Raw genomic sequence first — 22026 nt, forward strand, 5'->3', positions numbered from 1 at the left:
ATGTGAACAATTTGTACTTTTTATGTAAATAACACATAAAATCACTCATAATCAAGCAAAATAGAGTCTGTTAAACAGCAAAGAGAAGCTTTATATCAGTACAGTATTTCCAAAACTTCTCTGTGTGTGTGTATTTACAAAATTCAACACAAGGTAGAAAATAATAAACACTTCACAAAATCAAAAAATCAAATGAAAGTATTGTACACCGACAGGGTCTCATGATCAGGCAATAATCTGGGGCAAAAAAATGGCAAATGTTATTACAAATAAACACAAAAAACACCTCAGTTATTGTACAGGATTGATTTAAATAACTCACAGAGACTCAGATGAATCAGTTCCCCAAGCTATAAAAAATTCACACATATATATATATTTATATTTTAGAAATTTTGCAATAATGATATTAATAATAATAATAATAATAATTCCACTTGAAATAAAAAAGCAAAGCAAATCACAGTTTCTCCGGGTGACACAACAACGGCTGTATAAATAAGTTGATTATTAGGATGACAGATGAAAGAATTATAACTCCCATCCGCGTGGCCTTCCTCCAAATCCATTAGCTTCCCAAAAAAATCATCCTCATTTCCGATATTCACATGCAAAGATTTTCACAAAGAAAACGCAATGTAAGAGCAGTAAACGTCGTATCTGTGTATGTCAATAAGGAGTATTTTCAAAAACATGACACAAATTCTCAGTTCAGTTGTAGAGGATGTTCCTCAAGCATCCCCGAAGTTAAAATTGCGTACGATGGATTTTCCGAAGTGACTGATAAAATGGCTGTTCTTCGTAGGCATCCTCCTGAAAAAGAAATCTAGCAATCAAACAAATACAAAACAAACGCTCCAGGGTGTTGATTAGACCTGCATTCAACACCAAACGATAAAAGCTGGATTTACAAACACATTTTTCGATCTCATCGATAACAAAAAAGCAGATTATGTATCGATTAGTGTGTGCTGACTGAAAAAATTGAGTTTTATCCTATGCAGCAGGCACAGGACGTCAACATGACGTCAGATTGATGTTGTACCCCAACGTCATGATGATGTTGCTGTTTGTTTGGAAATGAAAATCAGGTTGACGTCAGAAACAACACGACCTCACGGCAATTCGTAACTTTTTGATTCAGGGGCTAATTCGTATGAATTCGTAAGATCTAATTCGTACAATTTAGTACGATTTTCTCATCCCCCAATGAGGGTTGGGTTTAGGGGTGGAGTCAGGTGCTACGCCTCCTTTTTAAAGTCGAACAATTTTGTACGACTAAACTCGTAGGAATTCGTATGAATTAGCCACTAAACTGGCAAAAAGCAAAATTCGTTTTCTTGTGAGATCAGGCTGTCAGAACCCAACATCAGACAGACATCAATGTTCAACATCCAACCGAAAATCAACCAAATATCAACGTCTAATGATGTTACAGCTTGACGTTGTGTGGATGTTATCACTATGACGTCTATCAGACGTTGGATTTTGGTTGCCATACCTAACGAATAAATGTCAGTATTTGACGTCAATATGGCATTGGTTTAAGATTCGACGTTGGATTTTGGTCACTTTCCAACACAACCTAAAATCAACCAAATATCAACGTCATTTGATGTCGTTATTGGACGTCAAAATAACGTTATCCTTAGGCGCTGGCTAGACATTGAATTTTAGTCACCTGACGTCATGACTTAAATCTAACCTAATATTATCGTCTTATGATGTTGTGTGCCTGCTGGGAACTTGAAATCCATCTGTTTACATCCGTCGATTTACATCATATTTAAAGAAAATATGATTTAATATGAAAAACAGTTCCGTCGTCTTTCAAGCTTGTTGGAGAATCAGCAAGTGTCCTTTCTTACACACATCATGCACATTTAACTTTGAATGCACATCCACATATATACACAGAGATATACGGTACTGTCCAGAAGTCTTCAACACAGGCTCATTGTGAAAATGTACCCCCGTATACATTTCTGGAGAGCGTGAATTATGTAGCCAGAGCGGCATAAATGCTGCATTTTGTCTTTAAAAGGAATGCTACAGGGCAGACGCCGCTGATGACTTCTGTTTCTTTTCGCACTACCACCTGTAAACTTAGCTCCATGTGCGTGGCTCTTCCGCTCTTACCAGTTTGTCCAGTGGCTCACCACGTATGTCGGCAGACTTGAAATGCAGAGAGGAGTTGACTGTGATGATGAGGTTCGCGTCCGGTGAAGAACGGTTCCAGAAAGAAGGTAAAAACTAAAGGCAAAAAATAAATGAAACAATTAAATAACAGGGTGAGAAAGTGGTAAAATCAGAAAACGTGGTGAAAAATCAGGCTAGGGCTTTTCTTTTTCTGGATTGCTTTTGAAAATACTGTCGGTTGGGTTTAAGGAAAAGGGTGGGTGGGCCAATCGGTGCTTTTTAATACACTATTGGTTGGTTGTAAATAAGGGGGAAGGTGGGGGGATTGGTCGGATGGTCAGTCAGTCAGTCCACAGCGACCTCTAGTGGATTGGCGCGTGAGCAATAGGCGTAAATGGCACTCGCAAGAGAAATTTGAGATCTGAAAAAGTGTACACAGCGGCCTCTGGTGGATTCACAAAAACAAAAACTTCAAAAAAATGTATCTCCTGGGACGTATTTGGCGCTCTCCAGAAATGTATACAGGGGTACGTATCAACAATGAGCCTGGGTTGAAAGTCTCAAGTCACTAGTATTTTCCCCTAAAAAGGTTTAAAGTTGGGTTATTTTGATATTTGTCTTTAGCATGTCAGTTTGAAAGATCAATTTACATTTCCAAACATTTTTTTATTATTGTTTTTGGAGACGGAGAACAGACAGACAATCCCCATTGTGTAACAAACTGTGCAAAATGTTAAATAAAGCATGAAACAAGGAAAAACGGCCACATACAAGACATATATGACCTACAAAAAGAGATCACAATGGATGTAAAGAGAGAAAAAAACAACAACTTACAAATCTTCAGAACTTAAACAACATTACTAGTCTTTAAAGTCTTTTAAAAAAACTGGATCCCACATATTATCAAATTTTGCATTGTTCCCCGAGGTGGCATATCTAATTCTTTCCAAATGTAAAGTGGAGGTAAGTCCAAGAAGCCAGTCACTAAAAAAGAGGCCTCTTTTTGGAAACTCCAACAATATTTTTGTCATTAATTGTATTTCTGCTGTGAGATTATATCCAGGCTGTCTGGAATGACAAAAAGAAGCAAAACAAACCGAGAAGAACTTGGCAAATATCTCTAGATGTTTCAGAAAACCCACATGCAAAGCTACCTGAGAAACTCTGGGCAAGAGTAGCAAGTGTTTCAAATGCAAAGTGTGCTCAGATCAAATGCTAAATAAGTTCATTGATTAATAAAATGTATTTATGCATTATTTTTTAAAGCATCTTTATTTCACAGCTTTTTTACACAAGTGCCCAAAACTTTAAACAGTACCGCAGCTTTTTATGGCGATTGTCTGAAGTATCTTGGAGATGTTGCCTAAGATCTTCTGGATTAAGTTTGTCTCAGTTTGTTCTGCTTCTTCATGTCATTCCAGAAAGACTGCAAATAATCTCACAATTATATGACAAAAATAATGTTTGGGAATGTAAATTAATCCTTGAAACTGACATGCTACAGGAAAATATAGAAAAAAACCCACTTTAAACCTTTAATTGGGAGGTTAAAATTTTAGAGGCCTAAGACTTTTGCACAGAACTGTAGGTAAATATACACAGGTTGTTGATTCATCATCTGGACGGCTTCGGCTGAAAGGATGATTCTGGAAATGAAAGAAACGGCAGAAGGAGAGAGGAGGACGGAGAGTCTTGGACCCTTGATCTTCAGAGAGCAGAAGAGCTCAGGCTACAGCGCTTCAGAACATCCATAAGCAGTGCTGGATCTCCAACAGAAGAGCTCTTCACACACTCATGGTCATGTTGGGAGAATACTGCAACGACACAAAACACAAAACAGAGACTGAGTTTATTTCTGTCGTTTTTTTTTAAGGCCTATTGGGGATAAATAAATATTATTGTAAATCATACCATACCAGTAGGTGGCGACAACTCCCTTTTTAAATTAGTAATTCATTAAAAACTTTTGATTCATTTTCAAACTGAGCAACTGGGTGGAGGTTTCTCAATACCAAGAAAGCGAGAACCGTCTTGTCAAGTTACCAAAAAAGTTTCACGCATTTTAACCTAAAATTATTTAAAGAGCCCCTATTTTGCATTATAAAGGTCATGATTTGGTTTTGGGGTCTTCAACAACATTCTGATATGCATGGAAGATCTGAAAACACTTTCATCGTCTTATAATCTGCATTTATTTTTACCTAATTATCCCAGAGACGCCCATATGATTTGTTCAGTGATTCTTTTTTTTAAATACCCATTTGCGTGATGCATACTACTGTATTCTTAACAATAACAGTGATTACGAGGACACAAGGACACACGAATGGTTAAGAACGCATTTTCAGAAACAGCCAGTGTCTTAATGAATGGATCAATAGATGCCTTCAACTTGAACCATGGCAGGAGAAAACGGAGCTGCCGACTCCGAACATGAACAGGTCAGGCTCATGATAGATCACATAGGGTGATCAATGACATATAAATATATTGCAATAACAACTAAACAATCACAGTATATACAAATCAAAGAGAGAATATAGTCTGTACAAACCATATAACCATTACTTTTTAAAAACTCTGAAAACTCTAAAGTGTAAAATAAATTAAAATGTACATATAAGAAATTTAAAATATGTTTAATATTTATACTATTTTAAATTTATTAAGAATACACATTAAGTATGTTTTCACGGTGCAATTAATGCAGTTCTTTACTATAAGAATCAATTTTTGATTAGACCTTTTTAACGTGACGAGTTTTAACATGAAGGTTTATACATAAAGAGTAAATAAATGACATACGCTTTCGTTCTGGAAGGGGTTGAGGAAATTTCCGGCCATTTCCCCATCGTCTCGAGGCGTCCCGGGCTGGTTGCTCATGCTCAGGTTACCAGGAGAATTCTGTAGACATGTGACAAGTGACAGACAGACATGTGTCATTCATGGGCCGACTTCAGCTAAACTTATCCTACAATGATATTGAAATCCCCTCTTACTTTGGGCATACTGTCCATATCAGCTGAGCCTACACAAATGAGAAAATGCATGTCAGATTGCAGAATGGCAAAAACTTGCTATTTTTGAAGTGCATGATCAATTATAACAAAACAATCACAACATAAAACATTTAACAAATGTTTAAATAAATAATTTGTAAAGGAACACTTCAACTTTTTAAAAACACTCATTTTACAAGTCTTCTAGTGTTATCAGTTGACTTGAACTATTTTTGAATCCATTCCGGCATGGTCACTTTTAGCTTAGCTTAGCATAATGAATGGAATCGGATTAGACCATTAGCATTTTGTCAAAAAATCCAAATAGATTTTTGATAATTTTCCTATGTAAAGTTGGAGTCTTCTGTAGTGAAATCATGTAATAGAACTGACAGAAAATGAAAACATTTTCATTTGTCATTGCAGAGTGAAAGCCCCGCCCACTGCCTCTCATTGGCATAGAACGTTAGTTTTGTTTTTTAATCTGCCACTATGCTGACACACAGGCATTTGTAGCCCCGCCCTCTTTTAAAAAGAGCACAATCTCATTTGAATTTAAAGCGACAGTCGCCAAAACTCTATGATAAGGATCAAAGCTTCAGTTTCTGAGAGTTAGAGAACATTATTTGTGTGGCATTTTGAGCTGAAACTTCACACAAACACTCTGGGGACATCGGACTTATTTGACAAGGGACATAATAAGTGGCCTTTAATTTTACTGAAATCACAAAAGAGAGTATTGAAAAAAAAATGCGCAAGTGTCCACAAGGGGGAGTAAGAACACAAGGCAAATTATGACAAAAATAAAAGCGTGAAAGCTGCAATTATGAGACTCTTTGATGCTCCAGGAGTTTGTGTAGTGCTTTTACCTAATGATCCGTTCATATGATGCGGCTCCAGTCCTGCCAGACCCCCCAACGGCCCCTCGCCACCCGCACCCAGAGGAAACTAACAAAACACACACACCATCGCCAAATATTACATCTTTCACAGTGCTTCAGATAAACAAAACGAAATAAAGGCCTGTTCACACCAAGCGCGATAACGCGTCATTTACAAAAATCATTAACAGTGAATGATAATGATCTGTTTATTTGTAGATTCTACTTTTGATTGAGCATTATAACCAGCAGGTGTGCACAGCGCATCTGACCAGTGAATCCAGCTCAAGTAATCAATCTAATCAAACAATACTAGTCAATTCTCCAGCATTTTCAAGACAAACACACTCAAACTAGCACTGGATTCTGCTTTTATTTTTAGACTCCATTTTGACCTTCCGTGTATACATTTTTTATCATTATTTCCAGCCTGATCTCTTGAGGAAACGTAAGTATTTTACGTTTTGTCAGTTTAGTGGCTAATTTGTATGAGTTCAGTTGTACAAAAATGTATGATTTTAAAAAGGAGGCTTGGCACCCAACCTTGCCCCTAAACCCAACCATCATTGGGGAATAAGCAAATTGTACTAACTTTTACGAATGAGATTCTACGAATTCATACAAACTAGCCACTAAACCAAAATGTTATGCATTGTCATGAGAATGTGTTGTTATTTCCCATGGTAAAACCAACTGTTTCCATGATAGTCATGATCTTTAAATAATCTTTAAAAGAGGACTTATCATCATGTGCTTCTCCACAGTGTCGTCTGCATCTTTAAAATGAGCTTTAATTTTCACTGGATTCTGATTGGCTGTCTGTGTTTTATCGTTCATCGGCTGGGAAAAATCGTTCAGAAAATGATCGCAATGATATCGTTCCTCTGCATCTTTATCGTTGTAGTTGTCCAGTGAACTATGTTATTCTTTAACACCATGAACAATTTTTACAACTCTATTGTTATTGTTTTCATGCTTGGCGTGAACAGGCCTTAAGTACTGTGGTTGAAAAAGCTTTACGTGCTGCAATTTAAGAAAACGCATGCAATTATAAAAAGCACCAGCAAATTAAGAAAAGATTTTCATTGGTTTGAAAAATTTGCACAACGCAAACAAATAAAGAAAACGTGCTGCATTTTCTCACAACACATGCAAATAGCATGGTACACAATGGAAATGTTTCAGGGGGACCTAAAAATATGATGGACCCGTTTATTTAGATTATGGTTATAGGCTAATATAATACAAAAATCAAAGAAATTATATAATCAGGAAGCTAAAATGAACAAGCTTTAAAAGATCACCTCTAGTACAACTCCACTGAACAATAGTCATGGCACAATAAACAAATCCCAGCCGGTCTGGCACATTTTTGGGTCCCCCTGAAACATTTCCATTGTGTCCTATTTGCATGTGTTGTGGGAAAATGTAGCACGTATTCCTGATTTGTTTGCATTGTGAGTATTTGCAACATTCTTAATTCGCTGGTGTTTTTTGTAATTGCATGTGTTCCCACAAGCTCTCTCGGCCAGTATAAGCTTTAAACGTCTGAATCTCCTCCTGTTATCATACATTTTGCCGGTTTGCTCCGGGCGGCACTGCGTTGATCATGGTGTACATGTTTTCTCCAGAGTTTGTTGAGTCTGTGGAGACAAATATACATGATAATCAATGATATTTCAGTTTATGCTTCACTCAAATGATTGAAGATTTTAAAGATCAGGGGTCTGTTCTTCGTACCTCGCTTAAATGATCTAAGATGATTTTGCAGATTCTTGATCTTTTAATCTTGATAACTGATCTCTCGCTAATTTGGTTCTTCAAAAATGATCGCAAATCAGATGAAACTGTCTGGATAAACTGATCTGAGATCGCTGCGTGTGTTGTGCAGGACAGATCTATTGATCCTCGAAATCATGATCAGCAATGCAACGATTGGCTGACAGCACAGCAGCATAATGACATCATCTGATTAATATTCAATTATCCATGTGAGCAAAATTACATCAAATTAGCAGTAAACGGTTCGTTAAATATGACACGCAATAACTGTACACATTGTTGTGGGCTGCATGCTTGGCCCTTTGTGTCAAGAGCAATTTATTAAGTTTCACAGTTAGAGCGGATTTTCCTTATTATAGTAGTATTATAGTAGCCGTTTTTTTAATCGGTGTAAAGAATAACTGGATGTTTACAAAAGCATTTTGATATTGTTAAAGATGTCTGCAACTTTTATAAAGCATCAAATCACCGTCATATTAACTGTCAAAACATGTTTATGACTGCTGAAATGTATTATTGCTTTAAAAAATCACATATTGTGCATTTCTATTATACACAAATTGTACTAAAGCGATCTAAAAAGTTCATAATAGTTGCACCACCAGGTGGCAGTCTTTGTACTTTCATTTCGGGGGTGCAGATTGCATTAGTTTATTTATACATTTATAACTTTATTTATTTTATTAATAACTATAACTTTGTATATATAAAGTATTTCTATCTGTAATTAAGCTTCATTATGGCTGTTGTACCTGCAGGGCTGGGCATGATGGGTGTCCCTGGCGGCCCTCCTCCTCCCGGCGGACCCTTAAAACAGTGAACACAGAATGATTTTAATGATTTAGATGATATATATATATATATATATATATATATATATATATATAGGCAAGGCCTCTAGATCAGGGGTTCTCAAACTTTTCAGCTCTCGACCCCCAAAATAACAATGCCAGTGGCTCGCGACCCCCAATATCCTCTGAGGTGGTTATAAATACAGAAACTTTGCATGCAATGGTGCACACACACCAATCGCCAAAGTTTATTCTTCGTAGATTTTTTTATGTATGTTAGGGCTGTAAATGGACCAGAAAACTTAACCTGGTGATCAATCTGCTGCATCTGAAGCTATTGCTGTGTCTTTAATATAATGTAATTATCCAGCGATCGCAATCCAATAGAACTAGTAACTATAAGCTACTATAGTATATAGTAGTATATAGTAACTATAAACGATTATTTTTTCTTTTCAGTAGGTTATGGATAAAATATGGTAATTCTTATGGTTTAATAAAAATAAATAGATTTTTGGAAATCACCAGGCGACCCCCCCTTCATTGTCCCACGACCCCTCTGGGGGTCCCGACCCCCACTTTGAGAACCACTGCTCTAGATTATGCTTATTTGAGCACAATAAAATCTGATCATGCCTTGATTATTAATGATTTGACTAGGACAGTAAGGTCTGACTCTGCTCAGACTAAAGTCTCATCACTGAACAGAAATAAAAGTCCTGAAAGTCCTGCTGCAGTGGAGACAGAATGAATATTGTGTCTGACTCCATCATGAGCTTGGAGGACTGCATCCATACATCTCTGACATGACTCAAATCACTGATTAATGAAGTCATCTGGAATGAAGAAGAAAGCGTTCCTGCAGGACTCCCAGAGCTCATCAAGACTCTTTAGATTCATCATCAACGCCTCCTCCTTCATCTGACCCCAAACATGCTCAATAATGTTCATGTCTGGTGACTGGGCTGGCCAATCCTGGAGCACTTTGACCTTCTTTGCTTTCAGGATCTTTGATGTGGAGGCAGAAGAATGAGGAGCGCTATCCTGCTGGAGAATTGTCCCTCTCCTGTGGTTTGTAATGTAATGAGCAGCACAAATGTCTTGATACCTCAAGCTGTTGATGTTGCAGATCTCTCACACACCCCCATACTGAATATAACCCCAAACCATGATTTCTCCTTCACCAAACTTGACTGATTTCTATGAGAATCTTGGCTCCATGCAGGTTCCAGTAGGTCTTCTGCAGTGTTTGCAGATGATTCAGCAGAGAAATCAACCTTCTGACACTTTTCCAAATGATCAACTAAAAGTCTAGTTATTATTTTTTGCTCTTACAACTGAGATCAAGACAAGACTTTGTCAGGTATTGTATATATATATATATAAGACATCATAGTGTATTTGTATGATATGTGCATGTGTGTGTATCTATCTGTGTGTGTGTCTGTCTATATATGTTTGTATGTGAGTGTCTCTCTCTATCTGTGTGTGTGTGTGTGTGTGTGTGTGTGCGTTTCTGTCTGTCTGTGTTCTGCTGTCCTCAGCCGCTCTTTTCAAAATCTGCTCCTCCTGAATCTAATGATCTCTCTCTCTCTCTCTCTCTCTCTCTCTCTCTCTGCTGAATCAGCTCTTCTTCTGTCCTCTGTCTTCAGTAAAGCTCAGTGTCTCATGTCAGTTACGGCTTCTGCAAATGACTTTTACTGACTGACTCTGACTGTTTGCCTTACAGTAAAGTCATGAGACTTATTTTTATCCCTTGTGTGCTGTTGGGTCGTCTCATCCACTTTGGGCTGATTTTGAGTATTAATTTAACCTCAACTTCCTCTGTGTTTCAGCAAATTGGATGATTTTGGTGACAAATCTTATTTAGACACATCATTTGGAAAATGAATGCTCTGAAAATGTTCAAAACCTCATAATAATACACTCTGGGCAAATTGACTACCCTTTTAATATACTGGTGGCTTTTTTTGCCCCAATGACTTCCATTATAATCATTTATTGACTGTAAAGCCATAACAGCATATGATCGTGTGTTCTTGATTGTTGCTGGTTTTCCCTGTTGGGAGGAGTGTGAGTGTATAAGAGAGACCTGTGCACACTTATCTTGATATGTTTGAGAAAATACAGAAAAGCAGCTCAGCTCTCAGAATATAGTAAACACAGTCAAGTGTATTTCTGCACAGACACTATAATCTGCTCTTTTACTTCACTGAACTCCCTATAAAAGTCTCTTCAGCACAGGCCTATCTAAAGGGTTAATGCTGCCAACTGATGATCAAGAGTAAAAACGACACATTTTACCTCTTCCCAACAGAGAAAACCAGCAACAAACAAGAATGCACGATTATAAGCTGTGTGTGTGTGTGTGTGTGTTTGTGTGTGTGTGTGTGTGTGTGAGTGTGTGTGTGTGTGTGTGTGTGTGTGTGTGTGTGTGTGTGTGTGTGTGTGTGTGTGTGTATGTACGAAGCTCTTACCACGTAACTGCCAGGAGACGCCGATGAATACGGGATCTGAAAAGTAATGTGGATTCAATCAGACAGAAAACACAGAGCAGGTCGACAAAGCAGATGCAAACATCTCCCCACAGCTGTACTGTTGACATTAACACATACACACACACACACACACATCACTCACCGAGTTGGAGTTTGGTGGATTGGGCCACGGTCTTCCTCCAGGACCCCTGAAACACAGAGACACACACACACACACACATCTTTATTTACTAAACACACTGATTAACATATGCAGGAATCAGAAACGCTCTTTGCTAGTATGCAGAGATACACACACCAAGGTTATTGCAGTTTCACATTTTTAAATGAGCTTTTATTTATTTATTTATTATTTTATATATATATATATTTATTTACATATTTAATATTTTCTAGATTGGCTGTACATTTCAGTTTAGTTGTAGTTTGTTTCTAAAGTTTTTGTTTTAGTTTAGCTTTAATTTTGTAAACACACTTCTATTTAGTCTTTGTATGTTTAGTTTCATTCATTCACTTATTTTCCTTTGCCTTAGTCTTTATTTCAGGGGTCGCCATAGTAGAATGAACCACCAACTTATCCACCATGTGTTTTACACAGGGGATGCCCTTCCAGCTGCAATCCAGTACTGGAAAACACCCATACACTCTCATTCACACAGAAACACCCATACACTACAGCCAATTTAGTTAATCCAATTCACTTACAGCGCATGTGTTTGTAAACCCACACCAACACAGGGAGAACATCCAAACTCCACACAGAAATTACTTAACTCAACTTGACCTTGACTTGATTTAACCTAACCTAACTTAACCTAACCTAACCTATCATAACTTAACCTAACCAAACCAAACCTAACCTAACCTAACCTAATCTGACCTGGCTTGACCTGACTTAACTTAACCTAACGTAACTTGACCCTTAATTTAATTTGACTTGACCTGACCTGACTTGACTTGAATTAACCTAACTTAACCTAACGTAACTTGCCCCAAACTTAACTTAACTTGACCTGACCTGACTTGACCTGACTTAACCTAACGTAACATGACCCTTAACTTGACTTGACCTGACCTGACCTGACCTGACCTGACTTGATTTGATGTGATGTGAAATGACGTGACGTGACTTGACTTGACCTGACCTGACTTGATTTGACGTGACTTGACTTGACTTGACTTGACCTGACCTGACCTGACCTGACTTGATTTGACGTGACTTGACTTGACTTGACCTGACCTGACCTGACTTGATTTGATGTGACGTGACGTGACGTGACGTGACGTGACTTGACTTGACTTAACTTAACTTAGCTTAACTTAACTTAACTTAACTTAACTTAATTTTGAACTGACCTGACTTGACCTGACTTGGCCTAACTCAACCTAACTTAACCTAACGTAACTTGACCCTTAACTTGGCTTGACCTGACATGACCTGATTTGATGTGACGTGATGTGTCGTGACTTGACTTGACCTGTCCTGACCTAAGTTAACTTAACTAACCTAACCTAACCTAACTTAACTTAACTTAACTTAACTTAACTTAACTTAACTTAACTTAACTTAATTTAACTTAACTTTGACCTGACCTGACTTGACCTGACTTGGCCTAACTCAACCTAAGTTAACCTAACGTAACTTGACCCTTAACTTGGCTTGACCTGACATGACCTGATTTGATGTGACGTGATGTGTCGTGACTTGACTTGTCCTGACCTAAGTTAACTTAACTAACCTAACTTAACTTAACTTAACTTAACTTAACTGTAAGAGTTAATTGTGTGAGGGTAACTGGAGTACATACATGTTCATTGGGGGTCCACCGAGGGCGTTGAGTGGGGGCCTCATGCCTCCTCCATACTATAATAACAATAAAACAAATGAACTGCAGTGTCTTTAGACGAGTGACTCAAACCTACAGCTGTGATGTCATACCTGCGGCCCCAGAGGAACCATCCCTCTGGGCGGAGTCATTCTCTGCATAGCCCCGGCCATATTTGGATGACCTACCAATAATCAAATCAGAGGGAGAATAAATTAGCAAGAGGAATAAAACGCTTTAGGATATTATAAAAAGTTGAATCTTTAAAAAAGTTAAAATTGTTTATACAGTGGGTGCGGAAAGTATTCAGACCCCCTTAAAATGTTCCACTCTTTGTTATATTGCAGCCATTTGCTAAAATCATTTAAGTTCATTTTTTCCCTCATTAATGTCAACACAGCAGTCCACACTGACAGAAAAACACAGCATCGTTGACATGATTGTAGATTTATTAAAGAAGAAACACTGAAATATCACATGGTCCTAAATGTTCAAAGCATTTGCTGTGACACTCATTTTTAACTCAGGTGCTGCTTCTCCATTTCTTCTGATCATCCTTAAGATGGTTCTGCTTCATTTAAGTCCAGCTGTGTTTGATTACACTGACTAAACTTGATTAGGAAAGACACACACCTGTCTATATAAGAGCTTACAGCTCACAATGCATGTCAGAGCAGATGAGAATCATGAGGTCAAAGGAACTGCCTGAAGAGCTCAGAGACAGAATTGTGGCAAGGCACAGATCTGACCAAGGTTACAGAAACATTTCTGCTGTAGTTCAGGTTGCTAAGAGCACAGTGGCCTCCATAATCCTTAAATGGAAGACGTTTGGGGTGATCAGAACCCTTCTTAAGCCTGGTTTATACTCGACATGTTTGCTAGTGCGAATGTGGTGTCATCGTGGTGTTTGCATAGGTTCGCTTTGGGTGTGTGCGACATGATTTTGGCTGGCAGAGCGCACAAAATACGTTTCAGTTGAGTTGAATATGAATCACTTGGAAGAGATTTTGTCTGAAACAGGTTCGACTGTACAGACATCTTCATGATTCATCCATGTCTGATCATAGGGATAATTATATGACCGATAATTCTTGGCTAGAAATTGCAACAGCCGTGGGAAAAAAAGGAAAGTTTTTTGCTGTGTTTTTCTGTCAGTATGGGCTGCTGTCAGTGTGGACATTAATGAAGAAAAAAATGAACTTAACCACTTAAACTCTGCTGCTATTTGGGGATTTCCGCCTGGATTTTGCCTAACCAAATTTAAAAGCTTCCCAAATACACATAAAGAGGTGTAAATGCAAAAATTTGGTATAATTTTAAAGAAAACCCTTTGAATTTTCATAAAACACTATTGAAAGTGTTTAAAATATCTGTATATGTTGTCTGTGTTCTAATAAACACCTAAAAAAAGAGGCGCTTTTTGTATTTTTTTTTTTGTAAACTCAAATTTGAAAGTGTAGCTTTTAGGTTGTGTGTGGTCTAGCCTGCTGTAATTAATTTTGATGGTTCCTGCACATGTCTGTAATCATAGGAAATAAGAGAAATGTCTCCACCATAATCTATGCAAAAGTTATTGTATTCCAACTGATGAGAAGAGCTGTACAAGCCACAGGGAGCGATCATTGTTTTCATATTTCACTATTCTTTTGTTTGATCAAACATAATTCACTGTGTTTGGAGCACGTCAGACATATAAAAGGATTACTTATGCACATCACCTCAAAAACAGAGGAGAAATGGCCCTGAAGCGCACAGCATAAGGTGAGAGATGACGGCTGTCTGTGCTATCTGGGGCTGCTTATTGATCATAAATGTATTGTTTTCACTTCTGCGCCATGAAAACACCACAATGAATATAATTCAGTAAAAAGAATGCTAGAACCGTATGAGCACCGGCAAGAGCTTTCATTTGAGCTATAACTTGTACATGTGTCATATAAAAAAATATAAAAATGAACCAATGTAAAATACCTAGCTCGGGTATTCAAAATACTGTGTATTTAAGTGTAAATAACTTTTATACAGTAGAATAAAAACCAAAGTGATGCATATGTGCATAAAATATAGATTCTACACTTTCAAACGACACCACTTACGGGGGTCAGGTGCAATGCTAGCACTTTAAATCTGAAAGCGAAAGTCGATGACGTCACGGACCCAGTACCAAGTCCGCAGAGTTTAAGTGGTTAAATGATTTTAGCAAATGGCTGCAATATAACAAAGAGTGAAAGATTTAAGGGGGGCTGAATACTTTCCGCACCCACTGTATAAATATAATTCTGCTGCTAATTCCTAAGTCATTTGTTTTTACACAGACCCTGCTGTCGTGACGGGTCGATCAGCGGCTGGTTTCCCGGAACTCCAGCTAACGCCTGATGCACAGAGAAACAAAGCAGATCAGAAACAGCTCACTCCTGACACACTGAAACAGAGCAGCGTTCAACATCAAGCCGAGACACTGTTAATATCACTGCAGGGAAATATTAGTCTCAGCTGGAAAGTGTTGCTATGAATCACAGCATGATGATTAAACTCAAACATCTCCATCACCAGCGCGGATTTCACTATAGAAGATTCCGGTTCTACTAGGGCTGCGTGATACTGGAAAAATTAACATTGCACTATTGAGTTTTTGAGTGATATACCACACATATATCTCATTAAATGCACTGAATATCTCTGTTTGTGAAAAATGTACTATTTCAGAATGTTTGGGGTGGTTTTATAGTGGATCACATCTGCATAAATTATTTAACTGGAATATATTTATAAACTAATTTGGAGAGGATCACGTGTTTATGATTGCTTGCAGCTGTCCTGCATTTTCCAATTGATTATTCAGCAATCAGACATTTCCTAAGCCACTATAAGAGCCCTAGGTTAATACAACAGGCATCTTTGTTTTGAAGAATCCCCCCATCCACCCCTACTCCTCCTCCTTTTCTAAATGGGTGGCACGGTGGCCCAGTGGTTAGCCCTGTTGCCTCACAGCAAGAACGTCTTTGGTTCTGGTCAATAACAAAGCCAGCTGACGTTTCTGTGTGGAGTTTACACAATCTCTCCGTGCTCGCGTGGGTTTCCCCAGGGTTCCCCGGATTCCTCCCACAGTCCAAAAACATGCAACTTATGCTGAGTTCAGACTGCAGGATTTTCAAAGTAGTCGTGTCACAGATGTTTTCACACTGCATGACTATCTGGGCTAGCCTTTCGTCGTTGCTTTGTTTACACTGCAAGATGGATCGGGGACAGGGACTTTCACATTGCATGACTTTACTATAGGAAGAATCGCCGACAACTTCGTCCAAACTACGTCTCACAGCCAAAAACACGTCGTATATCTTTTGTTATTAACTACATAATGAGAAAGAAGCCTTTAATGGGGTAGAACATGTACATGTTTGCTCACCTGGATTTAAAGGGAATTAGCCATTTCTTCTCAACTTAAGTTGATAATAAACTAATTTCTTTCTGTATGAAACGTCAAACAGACACGGTTGCTCCTGAGTCCTGTCAAACCTCCACTAGTTTTTCCTCCATTTCGTGGGTCCAAATAAACCGAAAAAGTTTTTAACTTCTCCCCCAGCCTCCTGCTGGCCTGCAGCAGGTATACACACACACGCACACACAAGTGAAAGCTGCTCTCTCATTGGCTGTAGGCGATCGCTGATGTTATTTTCAGTCAAAACTCAATTCACACGGCATGATTTGAATCGCCGACAGCTCCAGACATTTAGCACACCAAATATCTCGCAGGCATCGGCGACTCATCGGCGATTCTCTCAGATCGTGTCTTTAATAGTTCATACTGTGTGATTGTCACTCATGTGCACGAGCAGCGATTTGCCTGTGATTTCAGGCATTTGTCTGCGATTTCTCAAAACCTGTCGGCGAGCCAAAATCGGGGCTAAAATCACACAGTCTGAACTAGGCATTAAGTTAATTGACTAATCCAAATCAGCACCATAGACATGCTCCTAGTAAGTAGTTATCTCATAAGAGCGATCACTATCTGTTCATTACTCTGCTTTAAGCATCTTCACTGTAAGAAATAAACTTCAGCTCCAGCAGTCCTTCAGTCAAGAGCAGTGAGGGATTTTCTCCTTTCGTTGTTTGATTAATGATGAAAACTGCAGCAAAACTATTGCACTGTCACTTTAATGGTTTCTCTTTCTCGTGTCCTTTGATCCTCAACTCGTTTGTTTATTACACAAATGAGGGTTACTATGAATAATCACTAAACAACGTGTTCTGACACCTATTTGACCATTAAAGCGCTCACGTTAATGACTTTAGATGTGTGCACTCTGCTCATCTCAGTGTGCGAATGAGACCGAATGCTGACCGCATGCTTCTGTGTGTGCACGCCGCAGACACACAGAAGCATGCAGTCTTACGCGCTGCTAAGTTACATTACAACACATGCTTTTAGTCATTTTCACGTGGAACTGAGCTTTGCAGAGCAGCAAATGTGTACTACTGGAAAGGGGGCGGTAAATGATGGAATAATCGTTTATCTCGATTAATGGTTTTTCATAATCGTTAGAAGCTAAAATAGAAATTGAAATCAGATTTTCTATTAATTGCACAGCCCTACTGGTTATATATAAAAGTGTGCTCCCCAAAGGCCACGGTATAGCTCCAACATTGTGTGTGTCTAAGTGTTTTCAATCACCCAATGTCTTTTGTATTTTTAGGGGCCGAGCACCGAAATGTTCTGTAGTCCCTAGGGATGTAACGGTATCAGAATTTCACGGTACGGTAATACCTCGGTATGAATGTCACGGTACGGTATTTATTGAATCATTTACAGGAAAAAACAAAACTTATGAAAATACTCCAAAAAAGTGCCAAAAGTGTCAATGACACACAAATTAGCCATCTATCTGTAAGCTTTGAAACAGGAACTTCAATTTTAATAACAAAAAAATATTAAACCATGTAAAAAAATTAAGTTTCAATTTAGTATTGTTGAAAACTCATCTCATTCAACATTTAATCACTCACTCACTTAGAAAGAGATGGGTTTAAAGGAAAATTATCATATAACTATAATCTGGTAAAAGCTGGTATCTCTGGGTATTTACAATGTCCCCTGCAACAGAAAAAAACCCTCTCATTTGGGACTGAGGTTTCTGGGACAGAGAGATATGACTTGGCCCAGGTTGACAGCAGTGGGTAACGTTGTGCATTGTCTTTCCCCCACTTGAGAGGACAAACCATGAGTGAGATAGAGGTCTCATGTCTGCATCAATCTGAACAGTGTGCTGTGTTTCTGCAGTCCCCATGACTGATTAGTCGTATTCCCCAACTTGCAGGCACGTGCACACACAGGGCTCAACCTGTGCAGTGCACATGCCCTTTTTAGTCTTGGATAGAAAGTTCCCTTCCAAAATGATCAAAAGTGCCCCCGCGACGCGACACACCCTCCGTCCCCGCTTTACAGTACGCGCGCGACAACACAGCTGATAAGAACTCGCGCGACAACACCGCTATTCAGTACGCGCGCGACAACACCGCTATTCAGTACGCGCGCGACAACACAGCTGATAAGAACTCGCGCGACAACACCGCTATTCAGTACGCGCGCGACAACACAGCTGATAAGAACTCGCGCGACAACACCGCTATTCAGTACGTGCGCGACAACACAGCTGATAAGAACTCGCGCGACAACACCACTATTCAGTACGCGCACGACAACACAGCTGATAAGAACTCGCGCGACAACACCACTATTCAGTACGCGCGCGACAACACAGCTGATAAGAACTCGCGCGACAACACCACTATTCAGTACGCGCACGACAACACAGCTGATAAGAACTCGCGCGACAACACCGCTATTCAGTACGCGCGCGACAACACAGCTGATAAGAACTCGCGCGACAACACCGCTATTCAGTACGCGCGCGACAACACAGCTGATAAGAACTCGCGCGACAACACCACTATTCAGTACGCGCGCGACAACACAGCTGATAAGAACTCGCGCGACAACACCACTATTTAGTACGCGCGCGGCGACAACACCCGCTTTAGGGTTTTCCAGCTCTTTTTCATCCCCGCTTCTAGCAGCACACTCCATTTCCGCATTACTGGATCTGTAGCGACAACAGACCGCAAGGGATTATGGCCAAGCCTGGGCTGATGGGAATTGTAGTTTCCGGTACCTCCCGTTCGCTTCATTCGCCTGAGCAAATTTTCTCAGAAGACCTATAGTTTTACCGAGTCATGCGACTACGGTAATATCGAAAAAAATTAATATTGCGGTATGACGGTATTTACAATACCGTTACATTCCTAGTAGTCCCTATTGGAATTGCTCAGTCTCTTATTAATATTCTTCCGCAGAATGAATCGCGATTTTGAGGGTCTAAATATGCCCAAAAAGTCACGAAACTTTGCACACGCCCCAGAAGTGGCGAAAAATGTACGTTTGTTATGGGTTTTGGAAGTGGGCGTAGCAAAGTGACTCGACTGCGCCACCTATGTACTTTTGACAGACTGGCCACCAAGCTACGATTCACGCACACGCACAAAAATTGGCACACACCTCAATCCCGCTAAAACCTAAAAAAAAAAAGTATACTGGTGTGAAGTCTCAAACCCAACAGGAAATCTGTTTTTTAACTTCCTGCGGCGAAAAAGTATAGTTTTTGCCATTTCCAGGCGTTGTTCTTTAACAAATTCCTAGGGATTTTATCCGATCGACACCAAAATTGTGTTTTGTCATCTAAAGGCCTTGGCGATGTTAAAATGCAAAGATTTAAAGTTTTCGTCGAAGGGCATGTCCGTGATGGCCTCGTTAACTTTTACGATTCGCCACAAAACAAGTTGTTATCGGCATGCATTGCCCGATCTTCCTCAAAATTCACACGTTTGATAACAGTCCTGACCTAAACACGTTTACATGCTAATATCCAATTACAGTTATAGCGCCACCTGCTGGCAGCAGGAAATTACTTATAACTCAGCCAAACAATGTCCGATCTGCCTGTAAATTCACATGGTTGATGAGATTCCTCTCCTTAAGACATTTACATGCCAAGATTGAGTCAGAGTCATAGCGCCACCTGCTGACAACAGGGAATTCCTTATAACTCAGCCAAACAATGTCCGATCTGCCTGAAAATTCACAGGTTAGATGTGATTCCTCTCCTGAAGTAATCTACATGCCAATATAGAGTCACAGTTATAGCGCCACCTGCTGACAGTAGGAAGTTTGGCTTATAACTCAGCCACACAATGTCTGACCTGCCTGAAACTTCACATGTTTAATTAAATTCCTCTCCTGAAGACATCTACATGACAATGTTGAGTCAAAGTCATAGCGCCACCTGCTGGCAACAGGAAATTACTTATAACTCAGTCAAACAATGTCCATGAATCTGTGATTTTGTCAGGTTTTTTATATACATTGTCTTAAATTAATATTGTTCTCTCTTCTCTGTCTTCCTGAGGCCACCGGGCGACGATGAGCCCGGGTGGGAGGTCCCTTTCATCGCTGCTTGCAGCTTTAATGAATAGATGTGTTTCCTTATGCAGTGGTCACATTAGAGTTTGAGCTTGCCAAATTCTGTCACACGTCACTGCGAAAAGCGGCAACAATAAACAAGATGATCAGACATAAAAAAAATTAGTGATTGGTCCATATTTTACATTTCTGTGCAGAGAGGTCATGTTTTGATCTTCGTTTGGTTTCACGCGATCACGTGATGCTATTTCGCAGGTCAGAGTTGTCTGTCGTATGAGCTTGCATTTCTGGTCAGCCACTGTCGCATGCGCATGAATGGGGCAAAAAGTGCAGTGTGACTGTGTCTTTATTAGTACATTCATTCATTCATTCATATTATTGTCGGTTTAGTCCCTTTATTAATCCGGGGTCACCACAGCGGAATGAACCGCCAACTTATCCAGCACGTTTTTTTACGCAGCGGATGCCCTTCCAGCCGCAACCCATCCCTGGGAAATGTATTAGTACATATGACATTAAATTAGAAGTGTACTCACCTGGTTTGGTATTCTGAGAGCAGGTCTGGGGCCACCGGGATAACGAGACGACATGAAAGGCTACAGAGAAGAAGAGATTTATTAATTATACACTCAATATTATACAATAGCTGAACAATATGTTTTTAGTAAACAGTAGTAAATACAGTAAATAACACTGTAAAGCAGAGCAACACTCCTCTGTACTGTCTCACTGAAATCTCATGTTTTTAAAGATGGAGAAGCAGCTTTTCTTCAGCTCTGAGGGCATTTACTTAAAGCTGAGGCGAATCAACACAACTGAGAAAGTCTCCGGAGAACAAAAAACAATTATTTCCAAGCATCCAAGCGAACCAGGCCATTTCCACCTCCACATCTGAGGTACGATGAAGAAAAAATAAACCCTTGATGACTAAACTAAACGCTGTCTAAGATACAAGTAGACTAATTATTTAGAGTTGAAGTCAGAATTATTCACCCTCCTGTATATTTGTCCCCCAAATTCTGTATAATGGAAATAAATTTTTTTAACACATTTCTAATCATAATAGTTTTAATAACTCATTTCTAATAACTGATTTATTTTATCTTTGCCATGATGACAGCACATAATATTAGACTAAATATTCTTCAGGACACTAGTATTCAGCTTAAAGTGACATTTAAAGGCTTAACTAGGTTAATAAGGGTAAAGTTAGGGTAATTAGGCAAGTCATCGTATATCAGTGGTTTGTTCTGGAGACAATTGAAAACTAATACTATTTAAGGGGGCTAATAATATTGATCTTAGAATGGCTTAAAAACAAAGAAAAGCTGCTTTTATTCTAGCCGAAATAAAACAGATAAGACTTTCTCCAGAAGAAAAATTATTATTAGACATACTGTGAAAATTTCCTTGCTCTGTTAAACATCATTCGGGAAATATTTAAAACATAAAAAAAGATTAAAAGGGGGGCTAATAATTCTGACTTCAAATACATATATATATATATATATATATATATATATAATTTATATAATATCATTTATATAATATCATTTACATAAAATCATTTATATTTTAATAATAATATAAATATAGTTATTTTATTTATATAAAAAAAATTTTTATTATACTT

At 38.8% G+C, this 22026-nt stretch overlaps 1 protein-coding gene across 3 annotated transcripts in view; it reads right to left on the minus strand.

Moving 5' to 3' along the window:
* Positions 1–3: 3 nt before the first annotated feature.
* ssbp2b (single stranded DNA binding protein 2b) overlaps positions 4–22026 on the minus strand; it is a 110684-nt gene continuing 88661 nt past the window's right edge. Inside the window, exons 6-17 of one of the 3 annotated variants that reach the window (XM_009305684.5) lie at positions 20930–20989; positions 15237–15291; positions 13033–13103; positions 12902–12957; positions 11236–11281; positions 11073–11108; positions 8557–8611; positions 7595–7665; positions 6011–6089; positions 5142–5170; positions 4948–5046; positions 4–3956 (exon numbers count right to left, since the gene is read on the minus strand). In XM_009305684.5, the coding sequence (XP_009303959.1) occupies positions 3927–3956; positions 4948–5046; positions 5142–5170; positions 6011–6089; positions 7595–7665; positions 8557–8611; positions 11073–11108; positions 11236–11281; positions 12902–12957; positions 13033–13103; positions 15237–15291; positions 20930–20989 (687 nt within the window). In that variant the 3' untranslated portion in view covers positions 4–3926. Of the gene's footprint in view, positions 3957–4947; positions 5047–5141; positions 5171–6010; positions 6090–7594; positions 7666–8556; positions 8612–11072; positions 11109–11235; positions 11282–11487; positions 11622–11663; positions 11862–12141; positions 12958–13032; positions 13104–15236; positions 15292–20929; positions 20990–22026 lie in introns of those variants that run through there. The other 2 variants (XM_073915268.1, XR_012386603.1) reach the window with 2 other exon arrangements.

Source organism: Danio rerio, chromosome 10 (assembly GCF_049306965.1).
Source record: "Danio rerio strain Tuebingen ecotype United States chromosome 10, GRCz12tu, whole genome shotgun sequence".
Lineage (NCBI taxonomy): Eukaryota > Metazoa > Chordata > Actinopteri > Cypriniformes > Danionidae > Danio > Danio rerio.